The sequence below is a fragment of the Elephantulus edwardii genome, unplaced genomic scaffold (assembly GCF_000299155.1).
Source record: "Elephantulus edwardii isolate Elephantulus edwardi_28Jun2011 unplaced genomic scaffold, EleEdw1.0 scaffold00218, whole genome shotgun sequence".
Taxonomy (NCBI): Eukaryota; Metazoa; Chordata; class Mammalia; order Macroscelidea; family Macroscelididae; genus Elephantulus; species Elephantulus edwardii.
Window position 1 is genome coordinate 71,825 of NW_006399968.1, and position 21,823 is coordinate 93,647.

The following is a 21,823-nucleotide window of genomic DNA, read 5'->3' on the forward strand; positions in this document are numbered from 1 at the left end:
ACACACACACACAATCTCCAAGCTCTAAAGCTACATCAAGTAGCACCTAATGACAACCGCTTAGCAGTCAGCTGTGACTGGAAGGCTGGAGCTTGGAGATCACAAGAGGCACCTTGGAAGAAAAGCCTGAAGGTCTAAACCCCGAAATCATGCACCAGGCCTTCTCCGTCTGAGCGCGGACCTACTCCACACCCACCCGTGGACGCAACAGCCACTGCCCTGAGCTCCTGACCACGCCCTCTCGCTCTGCACGCCGCAGTCAAGTTTCTCTCCCTGGCCTGCTTTAGTCCTGTGGCTTCTAATGTAGGCAGCTCCTTGCACTCACCCAGAGATGTTTCTGGAAGAAACATCTTGGCTGAAGCTCTTTTTATTTTATCCCTTTCTGTTTCCTCACACTAATCTACTGGATTTGCTGAGGGCACAGCGGGCTAAACGCAATGCTTTCCTAAGAATCAGCAAGCACCAACTGCCCTGTTATAGCCCTGGATGTGGAGACAGCTAGGTAAACCACTTAATCATTTGAACAATTACCAGAGGTGAAGCAGTTTGAATGCAGAAGCAGCAGCATTGGTAAGGACGACCAGCTTGACTGATCTCAACACAAGGGAACACATGGAAAAGTAAGACATGGACAGAGACAATCTAGCCAGAAAGTTTTGTCAATTCTGAGTGTGATATGCTGAAGGGCTGAAAGGAATTAGTACTCTTCTTTTTCTTCACCCTCCCCTTAAACAGAATCCACACCCACCTCCTCCTAATTCTTCTCAAGGGCAGCCATGTCCTCACGGGAGTCAGAAACGTCTCCTCTATCCCTTCACCCAAGTACCAGATACTATTCTTCTCCCATCTATTCACTTTCATCACCACAGAGCCTGGAGCCACAGGGCAAGAAAGCCCACACTGAGGGGAGGAGCCACGCTCGAGGGAGGAGCCAGACCACAGGGAAGAGCCACACCACAGGGAAGAGCCACACCGCAGGGAGGAGCCACACCACAGGGAGGAGCCACACCCACCGTAGGGAGGAGCCTCCCAGTGAGATTCCCATAGAGCTTGTACGCAGAACTTGTCACACTGTGATTGTTACCAGGCTGGTGCACGACTATGACCAGGGAAAGGCCATCTGCCTCTCAAGTGGACACAAGTACTAAGAGGTCCACCTCTCCTATGCTTCTAACATTTGGTGGAGAAGAGCACACAATGAAATAACGTCCCTCCTGGTCCCTAGTTAATGTGAACTGGAGCCCCATAACCTTCAAGTTTGAGTGCTAGAAAAGAATTCTTTGTTGCATGCAAATAATCAACTAATATTTGTACAAAATGCACTTCCAATTCACACCACTTTAACTTCCTTTTTTCTGGCTTGTGAGAATGAGTGGGAATACCACTGGACCCATTAGCGTACCCAGTCTCCACTTGAGAGCACACCTCTCACTAAAATTTTTTTAAGCGAGATACTCTTTATTAAAACAGTGTATGAATATTCTATAATGGATACACAACCAAAAACTACAGGATTTCAAGACTTTTAATGCTTTTTTGCAAGCTTTTTTGTTTCACCTTTTTTTTTTGCTGTAAATACTTTTTTCAATTAATTTTTATGATTTTAATGAACGTTTACAGAGACTTTGGATTTTCATTAATTCATTGTTGCATTCACTATAATTTTTTATATCATTCTAATGACAAGGAATGCCATGACTCACTTGTCACTTCCCGTTGCTGGTATTCTCTGTTTTTGAGGACAGGGTGGGAAATCCACATCCAAGGATGATGCTTGCGGAGCTGAGGCAGCAGGTAGTGAGCTAGGAAGCCCACGACGCCGGCCAGGCTGAAGAGCACGATGCTGAGAAATGGCTGTGGGGACAGAGCACAGTATCCTTACTATCTTTCAGGGGACAGAGTGAGAGTATCCCTGGGGGTGACGCCTGAGACTGCTGTCCCCATCCTTTTCCTTATCAGAAAAGGTGAGATAAGAAGCTTAACTAAGACATTGCCTCACTGGAAGGGGAATTCATGACTGTGTTTATTTGTTTTGTTATATGTCTTTGAGTGCCCTCAAGTCAACTACCCTTTATAATGACCCTATGGACAAGGGCTCTGAACTCATCTCATCCTGAATTGACTTCACCACATCTGGCAGGCATACTTCATACTTCAGCCCATTGCTACAGTCATTGTGCCAGTGCATCTCGTTCAGGACCTTCCTCTCTTCCTCTGACCCGCCACCTTTCCCAGCATGATGTCCTTCTCCAAGGACTGCCATCACCTGGTAACGTGCCTAAAGTATGTGACATGGGGTTTCACCATCCCAGCCTCCAAGGAATCTCTGGTTTCATTTTCTCTAGGACAGACCTGTTTGTTCTCTGACAGTCCATAGTATATCCAATATTTCTTCTCCAACATCACAACTCAAAAGCATTGATTCTTCTATCATTCTTAGTCATTGTCCAGTTTTCAGATGCGTAGCTTGATGGATAGCTTGGATCAGATGCACCTTAATCTTAAGAGTGACCTCCTTTATAAGTGTATAAGGCATGTTGTTTGTGAAAATCTGCTGCTCAAGACCTCTCCACAGTGCTAAAAAGCAAGGGTGTCAGTGTAAGGTGAAGAGTACTGAATATCCTATAGACTGCCAAAAGAACAAATAAGTATCTTGGAGAAGTGCAGTCAGAATGTTCCTTAGAGGCAAGGATGGTTAAACTCTGTCTCCCACGCTTGGGGCATGTTGTAAGGAGAGGCCAGTCCTTGGAAAGAGATATCATGCTGGAAAAGGAGAAGGGTCAATGAAACAAAGAAGCCCCTCAATGTGCTGGATTGCTACAGTGACTGTAACAATGGACACAGGCAAGTCAGAGTGTGAGGGGATGGTGTAGGTTAGGACAAGGCTCAGATCTGTTGTTCATGGCTTGTCATTGTGTAGTCAACTTGATGGCACCTAACAACATAACTATCTATAAGTGTAAGCTGGGGTTTATTTTTTATTTTTAAAACAAGTGTATATAAGTACTTTAAAGGAGCTTTGGTGGCCTAGTAGGTAAAGAATTGCATTGCTAATCAAAGGCAAGTGCTTAAAATCCACCAGGAGCTCTGCAGGAGAAAGATGAGCAGTCGCCTCCTATGTGATTTATGGCCTCTGAAAACCTACTGAAGGTTCAGCTATGAGTCAGTCTGACAGGTAGCACATAACAAACAACAATGCCAGAAAGGCCAACCTGAGCTCTCCACAGGGATGTTGCTAACTGATCACTGTGTAGCAACAATCAGATACACCTCAGCAGATCCGCCTCAGCCCTGACACACTCTCAGAAGCCCATTCTTCTGTCTGTGAATTAGCACACTGAGCCTTCAGCCTGTCTCACTGCTATTACCCCTCTGTGGGCTCCGACTCCTCAGCTGGAAGGCAGAGTAAGGGCCAATGAAGTCTGTGCTTTAAGCCAAATCACATCTTGACCACAACTCTGAACAACATGAGGATACAGTCCTGAAACCTTTTCCACTGGCATGCCGTTTACCTTCTGACTCATTCTCCTTCCCAGTGCTCTGCAGTTCAAAACCCAACTCTGTTAGCAGAGAGCACAGACAGAGCCTGGAGTTGAACTGATACCTACGCGTAAGGAGAGGAATGCGGTGCTGGCGCTGACTGCGAACGAGAGGACTGCGGCGAGCGAGCAGACTATCAGATCCGACTGCAAGGCATCCTTCTGGAAAGAGGGATCGCACGGTAAGTCTCCTGTTCATTATTTGGGATTTTTCCCTTCTGTCCTCACCCCCCAGTAACTGCTTAGCCAAGTAAATCAGATGATAGAACACCACCCCTGGTAACTACTCTTTCTGTGCTGGTTTGCCTGGTTCTGACAATGGGGTTCATATGAGCATCATTCACTGTCTCCTTTCTGGGGATTATCAAGGAGACAACCTTTCAGGGAGACCAAGGCATAGGATGACAGAAAGAAACTGCATACTACAATGTTAGTGTACATCCTATGAGCTTAGAAAAAGTTTCTCCTTATGTGGGGCAAATGCCTCCTATCCATGAACATAGATCAGATAGAAGGTGCATTGAGAGTGTCCCAAAGGGGCCTTCACTTGCTAGGGTCAGCTTCAGAAGGGGAACTGGTGTGCTCATAAACTCCACGTGGCTTCAAGTTAGCTTGGATTTTAATATGCAAATAAATACTCTAAGTATGCCAAAGAAAGACATTTTTAGTTGGATCCAAATAGATTGTATATTTTTAATAGTGATTTTAGTGAAAGTTTATAGAGAACTTAGATTTCTCTTCATTCATTGTTGCACATTTTCCTCCCTGCCCGCTCCAGTTCACTTTTCTCTTAGAAAAAAAAATTTCCGTTGTCCCCACCCCACAACCTCACCCAGTCCACTTTACTATACAGCTCTTATTCTAGACTATTGTCATACAAATAATACATAATCATATATTCCTTTTAAGCAGTTCTTTCCTTCATCTGTTTCAATGCAATGTACATTATTTAGCCGCTCTTTTCTTAGTTCCCCCCAATCCTGATGTCCTCTTGTTTTATAACAGTGACATTATGCAGTATTTGTCCTTTTGTGACTGAGATATTTCACTCAATATAATGTCCTCCAGGGTCACCCATTTTGTATAGTTCATGAGTTCCTTGTTTTCAGTACTGCATAGTATTCCATTGTGTGAATATACCACAATTTCTCTATTTATTCATTTGTTGATGGGCACTTGAGTTGTTTCCATCGCTTTGCTATTGTGAATAACAGCAATAAACATGAGAGTACATTAGATTGTATATTTTAACTCACCAGTTTGGGAGGGTGGAGGGACAGCACAAGAGAGGAAGACCCTCGATGAAATGGAACGATTCAGTGATTGTGGTAATGAGAGTAGGTGTGTCAGAGACAGTGAGATTGGCACAGGATAGAGCAGGGTTTAGGACTTTTGTACATAGAGTTGTTATGAGTCGCAAGTGATTTGACAGCACATAACAACAAAGTCAGATATGGTAGAGGCCATCTCCAAATGACAGAAATAGACATGTAGTATGCAATATACTGCATATTAGGTAGATAATGAACTTTTATTGTATGAGTTAAGTGCTGTAAAGTTGGAACTGACTCACAGCTGATGTTCCAGCAGATTTTCAGAGACTATAAATTGCGTGGGAGGAGACTGATCATCTTTCTCCCTCAGAGCAGCTGGAGATCCAAACTGCCTGCCTTTGGATCGGCAGTTGAACCCTGGACACTATGGCACCAGAGCTCCCTAATGAACTTTTCAGTCATTTGCTAATAATTTCCCATCATGCACGTGGTAGCACGTGTACATAGGAGCTAAGGATGGCATTTGTGCTACAAGTACAAGGCAAACGTGTGCTGACCAAATGAGGCACAGCATCAGATACATGTAATTGTAGGCTCATAAATTGAAAGTGGACATTAGGGACCACCCAGTCAATTACTTCCTTTATATAGAGCAGGATTAACAGTAGCATACAATTATTTAGCATTTGAATGTATCATATCATTAATGGAAAATTGTAAAGCCATTTATAGCTTCCTTCTCACAGAGGTCGCCATGACTAAGAACTGACTTAATGGCAACTAATAAAAGCATTCTCATATTAAAAGGAAATTAAAGTATTAAATTTTTTTTAATCTTATCCACTAGAAAACTGTACAGAAAGACACAGTCTGCTTCTCTCTCCCCACTTACTTTAATCTCTTAGGTTTTAAGTTAAAATGGGGAGGTTTTTGCAGGTTAAGTTGCTGTTTGTTGATTGTATTAACATGCAGTGTGAGAAGACACCATTCAAGGGCTGTTTAAATGGAGTAATAATGATCTGGATCGTTAGGATAGCCAGCCAAGACTTGGCTACAGTAGAGATACATACTAAAGCTAAGAGATCCATTCACAAAGTCAACTTAACTATCTGCTAACAGTGATCTGAATTTCCTATAGCAAGTATTTATAATCCATTGGAATCTGGAAGAGATCATACATGGATAAACCATGCACGTAGATTATTTTTCCTAGTTGTAGCAACCCTATGTACAACAGCCCTAAAACTCCGCTCTGTCCTGTGCCAATCACACTGTCTCTGACACTCCCATCCCAATTATCCCAGTCACTGACTCAATCCACCTCATAGAGGGCCTTCCTCTCCTGCGCCGTCCCTCCACCCTCCCAAGCATGATGTCCCTCTCCAAGGACCGGTCTCTCCTCAAAACATGTCCAAAGTATGTTAGACGGAGCCTCAGAATCCTTGCCTCCAAGGAGCCACCCGGTTTAACCCTTCTAGGATGAATCTGTTTGTTTTCCTAGCAGTCCATGGTACCCTCAACACTCTTCTCCAGCACCACAGCTCAAAGGCATCAATTCTCCTTCTATCCTCCTTGGTCATTGTCCAACTCTCTGATGCTAGTAGGTCTTGTTTTTGAGCAGAAAAGATCACTAGTTTTTAATCCTGAATCTATAAAAAGATTTATAAAAAGAATCTGTAAGCAGATTCTGTTATTATCAGGTGTCCTCATTCATGCTTTAATATTAGTAATGTTCAAAATCTGGTATCTCTTTTCACTCCTAATATTTATAAAAGGCTACATTCATTGAAAATGATACTGTAGCTCACATTTTTAGACTCTGAAGTTGTATTAATTTTGATTTAGTATTTTTCATTGATGGTTTTATACCATTTAAGAACTATCCAAAAAAAATTTTAAAAAAAACTATCAAAACTTTATCCAAAAGGAAGAGAAACATTTCTCCAAGTATTCTAATTTTAAGAATTCAATGTCACTTTAAATTGATCAACCATCTGCATCAAAAGGCCAGGAGGGTAATTGATGAAATGGCTTATGTTTCTAGTTTGCTATAGCAGGAGGGAGAATGTGATCCGATTAGCACTGATTTTTTTCATAATTGAATAATACACAGGTATTTCACTGTAATTTTAAAAAATCTTTTTATGGTTATTTGTGTGAGTTTACAGAGCCAATTAATTTTCCAATCAATAATTTACACTCATTTTGCAAGGTAATTGTTATCATCACTGTGTAACAACCTTCTTCCCATGATCTTCCTGTGTTTTCTGTTTCCATTTGTCCTTCTTTCTGATACTTTATTGCCTCTGAGCTTTATTCCCAGGTAAATTCTGCTTTTTGGATGTTGTATTGTTGATTACTCTCAAGAGTGCCTATCTCCCAAGTGTTATTGCTCATCTGCCTGTCACTTGCCTGAAAGCTAAATCTTGAGGGTGAGTTCAGTTCTAGCCTTGAAGGGAGACCAGGGGCTATAGTCTCAGGGATCCACTGTGATTTTTGTCAGTGTCATGGCACCACTTGTAAATACAACCCACTATACAGCCTTTCAAATTTATGAAAATGTTCTTTCTTCCCCATCCCTTTTCTGAAGAGTAATTTCTTAACAACTTTGCTGCTTGTTGTTGTTAGTTGCTGTCAAGCCTGTCCCTACTGATGGTGACTGTATAACAGAACAGAACATTGTTTGTTCCTATGTTATAAATGTTGTTAGCACCCATTGTTGTGGGTCAATCCTTTGAGTCATTCCATCTCGTCAGGGCTTTCCCTCATGTTCACTGACTCTCCACTTTACCAAGCATGATGTCCTTTCTAGGAACTGGTCTTTCCAGACGACGTGTCCAACATAACTAAACCAAAGTCTTGCCATTCTCACTTCCAAGGAGCATTCCAGTTGCATCTTTTTGAAGACTGGCTTGTTTGTCCTCTGATGGTCTACAGTATATTCAAGATTCTTTGACACAAGCACAGGTCCAGTGCACTGGCTCTTTGGTCTTCTTTATCCATTATGCAACTTGATCTTGTGTATAAGGCAACTGAAAAGATCCTGGTGTGGTTCAAATGAATCTTAGTCATCAAAGGGGCATCTTTGCTTTTTAACTTTAAAAGGTGCTTTGTTGTTGTTGTTGTTGTTGTTATGTGCTGTCATGTCACCTACGATTCATGGTGACCCTGTGTACAAGAGCCTTAAATGCTGTTCTATCCTGTACCAACCTCGCGTCTCCGACACACTTACCCCCACCACCCAATCACAGAATTGATCCATCTCATTGAGGGTCTTCCTCTTCTTTCCTGTCCCTCCACTCTCCAAAACATGATGTCCCTCTCCAAGGATTGCTCCTTGCAACAGGCCCAAAGTATGTCAGACGAAGCTTCCGAATCCTTGACTCCAAGGAGCAGCCCGGCTTCAGTCTCTCCAGGAAAAACCTGTTTGTTCTCCTAACAGTCTATGGTCTATTCAACACTCTTCTCCAGCACCACAGCTTGAAGACATCAATTCTCTTTCTATCATCCCTAGTGACTGTCCAGCTCTCAGATGCATAGCACACAACTGCAAAGACTATTGCCCGATCAGACACACTGCACCATATTTTCCTACTGGATTATGTTATTTGATGCCTTGGCTGCTGTTTCCATGAAGGCCAATTAGGGTTAGAATGGAACCATTGCTAGCTCCACTTTTCTCCTTTTCTTCTGAGATTCTCTATTGGCTTGGCTATGAGAACTTTGTTTCATGTTGTCAGGTATAATCCATACTGAAGGCTTTGGTTTTGATTAGTAAGTGTAACGTGCATATCAAAACTTCCTTCAATCCTGATGTCAGTTTTTCTTCATATAGCTCAGCTTTACTGATAATTTGCCCAGCATACAAATTAAATCATTAGGGTAAATTAATAAAACCTGGCTTTATTAGCAGTTGGAGGATCAAGAGACATATTTCATTGGGCAAGTCTGCTGTCAGGTACCTCTTCAAAGTACCAAGGAGTAATGATGTTAGTTTGAAAACTAAGGTGTGCCTGATTCAGGCTAGGGTCTTTTGAATCACTTTCTGTGCCTCTGAGAGCTGCACAATGACTAAAGATGACAGACGAAGAGATCCTTGTGAGTGAGTTATGGTGTTGGAGAAGATTATTCAATATCACATAGACTGCCAAAAGAACAAACAGCTATGTTTTGGAAAAGGTGTAGCCAGAGTGCTCCTTGATGGCAAGGATGGTGATACTTCATCCCGTATACTTTGGGCATGTTGCTAGGGGGGACTGTTACTTGGAGAGGGATATCATGCGTGGAAAGGTGGAGGGTTAAAAAAAAAAGGGGAAGACCCTCAACCAGACAGACTGATACAATGACTGCAGCAATAGGCTCAATTGTCTGAGATAGTGAGGGTGGCATAGAAAGGACAGAGTCTAGATCTGCTGTTCATAGTGATCACTATGAGTTGTACTTGACTTGACGGCACCTAACAACAACAACACAGCCATGCTACATAACTTTTTCTTTTTATTTCAAACCATGTAGCACCTTTCATTTTGTTTGAACAATTGTCTCTTGATCTATATACTGGCTCTGTCTGAGCCTGGAATTGTCTTTCTGTGTAATGTTATCTATATTTTGCTGGGATCCACACAGTCAAATATCTTCACATAGTTTATAATACTCAGATAAACCTTCTTCTGGTATTGTATCCTAGGCCAAGATTCATCTGACATCAGCAATTATGTCACTCATTCCCAATCATCTTCTGAAAGTAGTTTGAACTTCCAGCAATTCCCTGTCAACCTATGGCCACAAGAGTTTTTTAAGTTCTCTTTAGAAAAATAGGACTTCCCCACCTTGACCAGGTCTGGGTTTTCATTGTTCTTCCTCACGTTTGGGGATTCCAAGCCAAGGCTCATAGTCTCCTGCTGGGTGAGGCCTTTGGAGTCAAATATGTTTCTAGGTTCCTCTTTTATCTCCAGTTTTGACGTGATAATTTCTTATTAATCCAACAATATTGGTTATATTCAAGAGTATTTTCTTTTTCTTTCAAAAAATGAAATCATGGACAATTTGAATCTTTTCTCCATTTATCATGATGTTGCTTGCTGTTTGGTCCAATTGTGACAATTTCTTTTCTTGATGTTTTCTTAAGGTGTCATCTGTATAGTCAGTTATTTATGTCCTGAAATAGTTGTGTATATTAAATAAAATAAAAAAGATGCATTGCACTGAGAAAGTCTACTGGCAAAGCCCCTTTTAAAGTGCCAACAAGCAGAGATGTCAGTTTAAAGAACCAAGCCATGGTATCATCAATTGCTTAAAATGCTTTTGAAAATAAGATAATGAATAAAGAAGACCAAAGAAGAATTGCCGCTTTTGAATTGGTATAGAATATTGAATATACCATAAACTCAGAGAAGTAAACAAATCTGTCTTCGAGTAAATGCAGCCAGAGTGTTCCTTAGAAGGAAAGATGGTGAGACTTCATCTCACATATTTTGGGAAAGTTTAGAAGGGGCCAGTACCAGAAGAGTTACATCAGGGTTAGAAAACTAGAGAGCAAGTTAAAAAGAGGAAGACCTTCAAGGGTATATGCAGACATAGTGACTACAGCAATCAGACACAGTGGAAATCGTGAGAATGGTGCCGATTCAGGCAATGTTTTGTTGTATGGTACACAGTGTTACTATGAATAACATCTAACTTTATAAAACCTAACAGCAATCTTTAGCAATCTTTACAGAAGCGCTCTGCACATCCTTCTCCTGCAGAGACACTGACGGATTCAAACTACTGACTTTGCAGTTCCAAGGCAAGCACTTAATCACTGTGACACAGTAGATCATCTGTGTGGACAGGCTTGTTACTAAAGCAAATGCCCAGGTCCTACCATGGACCAGATGAGTGGCAATGGCACAAGGAGGGCAAAGGAAAGGGGGACAGGAAACCTGCAGCCCAAAGAAGCTCCCTAGAGACTTCTCATGGGAATTAAATAGTTAAGAAAAGGGAGAGCGGGACAGAGAAAATTTGAGACAGAAAGACACGTAGAGGAACAAAAATCAGAGACAACTGGGAGGAAAATTTTATACTTGGACTGAAGGTGCAAAAGGTATCACAAATCAAACTGACAAAAGCTGAATCTGATATTTCTATTAAAATATTATAATTAGACCAGGAGACTTCTCAAGGAGCAGAAGACAAACATCATATACAATCTCATGAAAGTTGTGTGTACAAAGCATGCCAAGTGCATGAATATCAAGTAAGGTAAAGCGTAGCTCATAGAATCTAATTATATTAATGAAATGCTATCAGAAGCTACCAAACACATTTCACGTCTTTCTTTATAATTTATTCCTACATTATTTTAGGGCTGCAACTAGGAGAGTAGAGAAACGTCTTCACCTGGTGTTAAATCTGGGACAGTTTGGGGGATGGTTTTTACAGCTTTCCATGAGAACACTGAGGGCCATCTCACCAGCTCTTGCAGGACAATCTAGGAATGCCATTTTTACTTTCTCTGTCAGGCTCATGGTATAAGCAGAAGGGCGCATGCTATTGATTGTCTGTTTGAATGCCAAATGTCTGCCTTCTCTCCCAGCTGCCTCTCATCAGCTCCAGCAGCTTGACCCCACAGCCTCTGCTTCGGCGCATCTTGGCTTTTAAAATTCATGAAGCATCCCTTCCTCATACAAAATGGTTTGCCCTTTAGTTTATTATCACATGAGGAAAAAGACTTCAATATTTGGGCTTGGATTTTTCACCACACTCCAAGGCACAGTGGACTGAGTGTGAATTTTGAAATACTTTATAAATTGGTGACCATGAGACAGAGGCTGCACTGAAGGTCTGTGGTTCAAATCCACCAGCTGCTCCTCAGGAGAAAGATGGACAATCGCCTTCCATTCAACTAACTGCCTCTGAAAACCTGCTGGATACCACACAACAACAATAAATGTGGGATTAGGGAACTCTGATGGCTCAGTGGTAAGATGCTACATTACAATTCAAAAGGTATGTGCTTCAAATCCACCAGATGCTCCACGGGAGAAGGACGGGGAAGTTCCTCCCACATGACTTATTGCCTCTTACATTACTAAACCTACTGGAGGGTCTGCTGTGTGTCAGTTCTGACTTGATGGCACACGACAACAACAACAATGAGGGGTTGGCCTGTCTTGCTATCCTACCAGGCTTAAACGGAGTGTTTGTTCTGTGTAGTGGTATAAAATACATGGTGGAGATAAATACTGAGTGCTGCAGTTTACTCATTACTTATGCCGATCTGCCCTGAAAATGCAAGCTTGTTGAGGGCAGTGTAGAGATTTCAAATTAAGGCAAGTTATAAATTTTGTATGCAAACCAAAAGAAAATAAATTGTTTAAAACATTAGAGCCAGTTGGTAATTTTGGGTGGTGCTCTGGTAGTCTAGTGGTAAGAAGCTGTGCTCCAACCTCAAAGGCACGCAGTTCAAATCTACCAGTTGTTCCAAGAGAGAAGGATGGGAAATCTCCTCCTATGAGATTAACTACCTCTAAAATCCTGGAGGGTCAGCTATGGGTCAGTTCCAACTCAATGGTACACAACAATCATAAGGCAGGTAAAGCTGGTGCCCATCAAAAGTCCCTTTACAGGACCGGAAGTTAAAGGGAGCCCGTGAGTGGGCAGTCCAGTGTGCTTAAGCATGGTTACCCCCTGGGTCCACTCACTGAATGGAAGTGGAGGAATGTAGCTATGACTAGAAAGGCTGAACTTGGAAGTGCTCCATTGGCATCCACTGACCTAACACACACAGGTGCGGAGAAGGGAAACAGGTTACCCATCTAATGTGCAGGGAGCCACGAGGACTCACACCAAAGGACCAGCCTATCTGAAATACAGGGAGATGTGTGGATCCCCTAGTTTGCCGATGGTGTCTAAAGCTAGGGATGGGTTGACCAGAACTCAACTCAATGTTATACTGCGGTAGTGGTGTATACTATCAAGTCAGAACTGACCGTAGCTGACCCTCCAGTGGGTTTTCGGAGGCAGTTAATCATATGGGAAGACATTGTCCATCTTTCTCCCATGGAGCAGCTGTTAGATTTGAACAATGTGCCTTTCAGTTGCCATTCTGTGAGCTACTGTAAATTACTGCCATCTGATGGGTTTACTCTGGCATGGACTTTGCTTATAGGTCAAGATGCTCCAAGTTCCAACTGGAACAGAAGATTCTTCAGAGAGAGAAAGCTGCTTGTCCCCTCAGAGTACTAGTTGCTAGGAACAAGCAAATCAGGAATTGATTATGTGAAATGAAGGAAGATAAAGGCTTGAAGGAGCCGACCTACATGTTTTCACAGGTAGTTCCCAGTAAGATGATTGTGAGGGGCATGTTGAACCCTCCTGTATGAAGTCCAATGGCTAGAAAAGCCAGGGAGCAGCCTGGAGTAAAATAGCACCTTGGGGTGGTAACAAGAAAACTACTAGGCCCCAACTTGCTTGCTCTTTTTAATAAATTCCTTGCTTGTCTGGTAAGTTTGGTCTCTGAGTGATTTACATCTTGCTAGTGGATAAAAGGCCCCTCAACTTGGAAATTGGTCCTATAATCACCATCATCTTAATACGGTGGATTGTCAACTCATTAGATGAGCCAACAAAGGCACTGTTTTCTTATTACACTGAAGGCGCTGGCATACCAAAACAAAGGATGCATGGGGTTCTGACCAACAGATCCTTAACCACTCTTCCTTTTACCTGCCACTCTTCAGAGATATGCAAATAGCCTGATTAGAAGAAAACAGGTTGTTGCAAGCTCCAGAGTATTTAAATACTTACACCTCCAACAAAGGAGCTCCTCGATACCCCATTCCAAGGATCCCTAGCAAGGACAGTGCACATGTCATCCTGGATGAAAGACCCCAGAAGAAGACCCTGAAGTCTGTGTAAGGCAGAGACAAAGACTATAGGAAGAGGCTGTGTGCACGGGATCTCAGGGGGGCAATGTGGCTGAGAATTTATTTGACAAGACTATCCATTATAGTCTGCCGTGGACTATCTGCACCAGCAAACAATGCAATTGCTTGAGTGTGGTTCTAAAGAATTTCCATGAAAAATGTTGTGAGCTTCCCCTACTGAGCATCATGGAGGTATGGACGCACTGCCCAGAAGATGCTGTCTACACTAGCAACTCCACCACGCAGGAGGCCAAGTCCAGACCAAGACTGGCCCTTCCTCCTGTGCATGCTGTCCTCCCATGGCCTAGCTGGAGCACGAGAACTTGAGCTCTACTAACATGTTCACAGTTGCATCCAGTGCTGCCTCTCACACACCAGGTTAACGAGTAAAGTGGCTCACCACAGAGTCTTTCATTTTCTTTGGGAGAGGATCTGCGGCCGACTCTTCCAAGTTTTCATGTAAAAATTTAGAAAACAATTTGCATTGAATGAAGGACCTGAAAGGGGGAAGAAAAATACAGGTTTTATTTTAAAAAATATGTGTTCATTACATTTCTGAGGGAAATGGCTTCCTCAGCTGCCTCATGTATACAACAAGGTCAAGTGCTCCCTCCACTAACAATTTGTAATCCAAGTGAAAAATCTTCAAATGTTTCCAAGCTAATTTTTATTTTAAGCTTCCATAGCAATGAAAGCAGGTCTGCACCGAGGTGGTCTGAGTTCCCCATCAGAATCTAATTCAGCTCGAGCCTTTGGGGCTTTTATGAATCACAAGTAAAACATAATACTGCAGTAGTTGACTATGGAAATTATATAAACCTTCTTTACTTTTCTTCTTTTCTACACTTTTCATCTTGTCATATCAGTTAGCCTGAAATTGTGGTCTCCTATCTCCTACCAGTTATGCTCTCTTAAGTTGAAATCTGTCATAGATAGGATCAAATGACATGAGATACTGCAATTGACCTGTGGCTCTGGTGGCCCAGTGTTAAGAAGTTGCACTGCAAACCCAAAAGCATGTGGTTTGAATCTACCAGCTGCTCTTTAGGACAAAGATTGTCCATCTTCCTGTGCTATTTACAGCCTCTGAAAACTCACTGGAGGGGTAGCTATGAGTCTGTTCCAACTGTTGTTTGTTTTTGTGTGCTGTCGAGTCAGAGGTGACCCATAGTTGATCCTCCAGTGGGTTTCAGAGGCAGTAAATCGCTTAGGAAGTGACTGCCCATCTTTCTCCCACGGAGCAGCTGGTGGATTTGAACTGTGTGCCTTTGGTATTGCAGTGTAGCTTCTTACCACTAGTCCACCAGAGCTCCCTATGGAAAATATGCAACTAAACCATGCCTTAACAACAGCCATGACTGAGAGCAGAGACTCACTGTGGCATGTTATATACAAAGGGCTTTCACTCCCAAGATAGATGATAGAGATAGAGATAAAGATATATCTTAAAGGTTTAAAGACATAATTCAAAAGCTTGAAAAATAGTGTTTTACATGATGAAAGGTGATTCTAAATATGTACAAGACCTTAACTCTAACTTCACACTAAGTCCCAGAGGGGGACAGCCATGTGTGGCTCAAAGCGCAACGTAGACAGCAGAGCCCTTCTGTCCAGAGGAGCAGGCCGGGCTTCCTCAGGTAAGGGCCTGGAATGAGGAGGATGCCACCGAATGAAGAGGGCGCAGACCTGGACGGCGCATGCTCTGAGCCTGCAGCTTCTTACAGAGAAGGGAACGCCAACAACTTGGGTGCTATCAGCCATCTGGTCCTGAATTTTAAATTTTATTTTGAGTCTGGAAGTTGATCGTTCATTTCTGGGTTTGCACTTCTCCTGCCATCCCCGGGGCTCAGCTAAGTGGGTACTGAAGGAGCCGGGGATGGTGGTGCGTGGCACTATGGGGAGGATCTGGGCAGGGCGTGTGTTGAAGGGCGTGGCCCGATACTCACATCAGCACAGCTGGGTCACTGCTCTGCCTGCTCAGATGGTAGGAAAGGGCGACCAGGAGGCCACAGAAGGCCGAAAACAGTGCTGGGATGTGCTGGGCGCTCCATGGCTCCTGCAGGAAAGACAACAAAGACCCAGTCACTCTAGACCTCTGCAAAAGAGCAGGGTTCTCTGCAACACACAGGTTTGCATTCTTGAGGTCCAGGTGGATGCGATTTTCCAATGCTTTCTCCTGGCAATGGACACACGGCAATCTGGGGCCACAGAAAACCCACCCCCTTCATATATAAACATTTCTTTTATAGGAACTGGAGCAGGATAACTGTACACATTTATGCTGATATTTATTTAGTGTGTTCTAAAATTAAGCAATTAATTGGGAGCGGTGGGAATCTTTCACTCAAAACAATTGTATGAGTTTGGGCCAGTCATTTAGTCTCTTCTAATATTAAGCTCTTTTCATTGGCTCTTTCTGCTCTGCTTTGAAAAGTGCTTCAGTTGATGACATCTTTTCTACAAAGACTCAGCATGTGGACTTTCACCCATATAATGCTGCCTGCCTTGACTTCCCAGGCAGAACTGAGCTCTCCTCCACCGTGCACCAGAATCACCCTTAAACACCTCCACTGAGGCATCTCAGAACTCAGTCCCACTGCTGGCTGTGAAGGGTATGGCCTGACCCCTTACTGGGGAGCTCCCACCCACAGAAGTTGTGCTTACACATCTGTGCAAGTCACAAGGACAGAGGAGGTCGCCAATGTTTTCACCGGTCAACTGGCCACACATACACAAAGTTAATAATATTCTTAATGGCGATAGACCAGCACTGTTCCCTCTAGAAAAAAGCAGTCCAATGCCACCATTGCAATGCTATATCTTACTGGAAGTCTCATCCAGAGCAATAAGGCAAAGAAAGAAAATAAAGGGAATCCAAACTGCTAAGGAAGAAGTAAAGCATCCTCTGATCACAGATGACATAATCTTAAACACAGAAAATTCTAGAAATGTCACTGACAGTTAACTGGAACTAACAGAAGGGTTCAGAAAAACAACAGAGTACAAGAGCAGCATACAAAAGTCAGTTGGATTCCTTGACATTAACAAGAACTTTCAAAAGGAAATCAAGCAAACAATAGCACTTACAGCAGTTGTCACAATATAAAAAACATAGGACTAATCTAATCAAGGGCATAAAAGACCTTAAAAAGACATGGTACAAAATACCACTGCAAAAAATCAAAAGCCCCACATAAATATGATGCAATGATATCCTGATCCTAACGTTGTTGTTATGTGCCCTCCAGTTTCCTTCAACTTATGTTGTTGTTGTTGTTGTTGTTATGTGCCGTCGAGTGGCCTGCAACTCATAGTGAACCTATGTACAACAGACCTAAACTCTGCTCTGTCCTGTGCCAATCACACTGTTTCCGACACACCTGCCCCCATTATTACCCCAGTCACTGAATCAATACATCTCATCGAGGGTCTTCCTTTCCTGCCCTGTCCCTCTACCCTTCTAAGCATGATGTCTCTCTCCAAGGACTGGTCCCTCCTTGCAACATGTCCAAAGTATGTCAGATGAAGCTTCAGAATCCTTGCCTCCAAGGAGCAGCCTGACTTCACCCTCTCCAGTTCAAACCTTTTTTTGTTTTTCTAGCAGTCCATGATATATTCAATACTCTTCTCCAACATCAAAGGCATCAATTCTCCTTCTATCATCCCTAGTCACTGTCCCGCTCCCCGATGCATAGCAAATGATTACAAAGACCATGGCATGTATCAGGTGCACCTTAGTCTCCAGACTGATATCTTTGCACTTCAGTACTTTAGAGAGGTCTCTAACCACAGACTTTCCCATCACAATATATCTTTTAATTTCCTGGCTGCTGGTGCCAAGAGTGTTGACTATGGATCCAAGCAAACCAAAACTGTTAACAATCTCAATCTCTCCACCATCCATCATGATGCTGCCAATTGGCCCAGTGGTGAGAATCTTTGTTTTCTTGATATTGAGTCTCAATACATACTGAAGACTTCAGTTCCTGACCTTCTATAGCAAGTGCTTCAGGTCTTCTTCAGTTTCAGCAAGCAAGGCTGTGTCATCTGCATAATGCAGATTGTTGATGATTCTTCCTCCAATCTTGAGGCCACATTTCTTCTCAAAGAGCCCAGCCTCCCGGATAACCTGTTCTGCATAAAGATTGAAAAGGTATGGAGACAGGATACAGCCCTGGCGGCATGCTTCCCAATTTTAAACGAGGCAGTGTTTCCTTGCTCTGTTCTGATGACTTACTCCTGGTCCAAGTATAGGTTTCACATTAGTACAATCAAGTGTTCTGGGATTCCCATTCTTCTCAGAGTTAGCCACAGTTTTTTATGATCCACACAGTCAAATGCCTTTGCATAATCTATGAAACAAAGATAGACATTCTTCTGGTACTTTCTGCTTTCAGCCAAGATCCATCTAACATTAGCAATATCCCTAGTACCATAGCCCCATCTAAATTCAGCCTGCACTTCTGATAGTTCTCTGTTGATGTGCTGTTCTAGTCAGTTTTTTTTTATAATCTTCAGCAAAATCTTGCTTGCATGTGATATTAATGATATTGTTCAATAATTTTCACACTCTGTGGGATCACCTCACAAAGTGACCCCTGGAATCCTTGGGGCCTGAGGGCTGCAGTCCTCAGGCCAGAAAAAGAACACTGCATATCAGATCTACAGGACAGATCACCCTCCCTTGAGAAATATTGTGACCACAGTGTTGCTGTAAATGGAAGGGAAGATGCCTAAGCCACAAGAAGTTAAACCTGGAGCAGAAATTAAAGGGAAAGGACTTTTCTTCAGAACTGTCTGAAATAAGAAGGTTTCCCTAACATTACAGCTTTATATTTGGACTTACAGGCCCCGAAACTCAAGGGAAACTGTCACAGCATAAGAAATCAGCAACATCTTGATGAATTTGGAATCATGGAAACTCACAATGCTTGAGATATAAGCTGTCAGATCAAGGAGTGTATAGCAGGCAATAGGTGTTGAAGGGAGTAGGTGGGAATAGAAGGGAATACTGGTGGAACAGGGAAAGGGGTGGGTCTAGAGACTCGTGTCAAGGGCAGGGACAAAACTAAAACTACTGGCTATTTCTACAATTGGGAAAAATATTTCATCTGCATTGTTTTGTAAAATGCCTGTCTGTCAGATACTTTTCTAAGTCTAAGCATTCAGATTAAGACAGACTAGGAAGTAGAATTGGCCATCCACTTCCGAAATAGCAGGTCTCTGAAAACTCTGTGTACAACAGAACACACTTAGACTAGCAGATAGGGCAATAGATGTGGAACTTTCAAGTATGGAAATAGTAAGGAGGATAAACAGTTGTAAGCAGACACTAGTGGCTGGAACATGGAATGTGAGAACTATCAATGTGGGAAAGTTGGATATTGTTAAGGAAGAAAATGAAATGCATAAATATCGACATACTAGGTATTGGTGAGATGAGATGGACTGCAATGGGACATTTTTAATCAAATGATCATGTGATCTATTATGCTGGAGATGAAAAGGTGAGAAAAAATTTGGTTGCTTTCATAGTTAAATAATAATTTCTAAATGTGTCTTGAAATATAATATTGTTGAGTGACAGGATAATATCCATATGTATACAAAGAAATCCAGTGAATACCACTGTCATTCAAATATATGCACCAAAAACCAGAGCCAAAGAAGAGGAAATAGATGATTTCTACCAACTTCTGCAGTCAGAGATCGATTGAACATGCAATCAAGATACATTAATAATAATGGGTGACTGGAATGCAAAAGTTGGGAACAGAGAAGAATGGAAGCATGGACTTGGTGACAGAAATGAAACGAGATAGGATGATAGAATTTTGCACAATCAACAATTTATTCATTGCAAATACATTTTACAAGAAACATAAATGCAGGCCTCTACTCATAGTGACCAAATTTTCTACAGCTCTGAACCTTGACCTATCCTAAGCCAGTCTTATTGACTCCAACACACCTAATCCCATTGCCCCAGTTATCATGTCAATCCATCTCACCTAGGGTCTTCCTTTCCTGTGCTGTCCCTCTACCATTCTAAGCATAATATTTTTCTCCAAGGACTGGCCCTGGCCATGTGCCCAAAGTATGTGAGCTGGAGCTTCAAATTCCTAGCCTCCATGGAGAAACTTGGTTTCACCCTCACCAAGACAGATCTATTTGTTTCCCAGCTGTCCATGGTATATGTTCAATACTTTTCTGTTCAGTACTTTTCTCCAGCACCACTCAAAGGCATCAATTTCTCTTAAGTCATCCTTAGTCATTGTCTGGCTCTCTGATGCATAGCAAGTAGTTGCAAAGACTATGACCTGGGCCAGGTGCACCTTAGTCTCTAGACTGACCTGATTGCTCCTCAGCACCCTGGAGAGGTCCCTGACAGTAGACTTCTCCAATGCAATTTGTCTTTTGATTTCCTGACTGCTTGGTGCCAAGAGTGTTGACTGGGGAGCCAAGCAAGCTAAAGTTGTTAACCTCAATCTTTTCTTCGTCCATCATAGTGCTGACAATTGGCATAGTGATGAGAATTCTTGCTTTCTTGATGTTTACCTTCAATCTATAAATAAAACTACAGTCCTTGACCTTCTGCATAGCATTGTCTAAATGACTGGAAAAATAATCTTCAACTTTAGATGGAAAGGAGAGAGGCCCTGAATAGCTAAAGTATTCTTGAAGATGAAGAACTTTAAGTAAGAAGGCTCACATTCCTCTGGAAACTCTATGAACTCCGAGAAATGACGATAGTTCTAGAAAGGCTTCAAGTCTTTTGTTCATAGGGTTGTTATAAGTCATGATCGACTTGCTGGCAATCATCATCAACAACAGGAAAGCTCACAAGCTGAGCACTAGATAGTACTCATAGTACTGTACTGTATGTACAGTGTGGACCTGGCAGAAGAGACACGTTAGACCATGAGAACAGAACTGAAAACCCAGAAGTAAAGCACAGAGCTATGGCCAGCTGATCTTTGATGAAAGGTCAAAGTCCATTCAATGGAGAAGAGACAGTCTCTTTAGTGTGGTGAGCAAAACCACTGTTTTAGGTGCCCTGGAGCAGCTACGACTCATAGCAACCTGATCTAAACCACAGATTAGCCTTCCTTGATCCTGCCCCCTCCGCACCACTTCTGACATGATATGAGCTCACTGTTACTGTCACTGTGTCACCCCATATTTTTCAAGGTCTTCCCCTCTTTCTCTGACCCTCCACCTTTTCTAGATGATAATGTCTTTTCCCAAGGACTGGCCCCTCTAGACAGCAGTTTGGCTTCCAAAACAGGATCCAAATTTACATCATATACAAAAGTTAACTCAAAATGGATCAAAGTTCTAAACATTAAACCTAAACCTCTAGTTTCTGGAAGATAACTTTAGGACAAAACTCAGGGTTCTAATTTATGGCATAAATGCACTATCAAATGTAACCAAAAAAGGCACAGACAACAGAAGAGAGATAACCAGGATCTCTAAAAAGGAAGTAGTTATAATCATCTGCTCCAAAGGAATGAAGAAAGAATTATGTCTAGCATATGTGGAAAATCCAGGACAGGATGACAATGCATCAATAGAGACTCTGCAACCCAAGGATAGGCTGACCTTGTCAAGTCCAACAGACAGTAAGGAAAAATGGCCATTGCACCTGATGTTTCAATTTAATTCTTATTTGCAGAGAGAAAAGGAAATATTTACACAAGAAGAGGGTTGGGACAACTGACCTAAAAAGAGATGTTGAAAGAAAATGATCAAATGCACTGTGTGTTTTTACCTAAAAGATGATTGGCTTGACATTTCCACAGAGAACAGAAGAAAGGAAGCACACACTGAATGACATTTCTTGCAGAGTTTCAAACAGAAATGTTCATATTTGAAATGTGGATTTGATTATGTTTACTCACACATGTATATGTTTCAAGAACTCAAACTTAAAAATAATATTTAGCATGGGTACCGTGACAGAAGCCATTTGTTACTTTTGGTGGGTGGAGAACTGGCCTTCTGCTGTGTCTGCAGCAGTCAGTCTTGATCAGAACAGCACAGAATCTGGATCACGGAAGTGCACTTCCTAGTTCTTTTTCACTTAGGTGTAGGAAAA

At 42.3% G+C, this 21,823-nt stretch overlaps 1 protein-coding gene across 1 annotated transcript in view; it reads right to left on the bottom strand.

Annotated features, from left to right (window-relative positions):
* Positions 1 to 21,823, bottom strand: part of PCNXL2 (pecanex-like 2 (Drosophila)) — a gene marked incomplete at its 3' end in the record, with an annotated part of 223,138 nt that overhangs the window by 45,258 nt on the left and 156,057 nt on the right. The window contains exons 16-19 of the mRNA XM_006898055.1: positions 15,669 to 15,778; positions 14,123 to 14,219; positions 3,609 to 3,701; positions 1,704 to 1,854 (exon numbers count right to left, since the gene is read on the bottom strand). Of these exons, the coding sequence (XP_006898117.1) occupies positions 1,704 to 1,854; positions 3,609 to 3,701; positions 14,123 to 14,219; positions 15,669 to 15,778 (451 nt within the window). The remainder of the gene's footprint in view (positions 1 to 1,703; positions 1,855 to 3,608; positions 3,702 to 14,122; positions 14,220 to 15,668; positions 15,779 to 21,823) is intronic.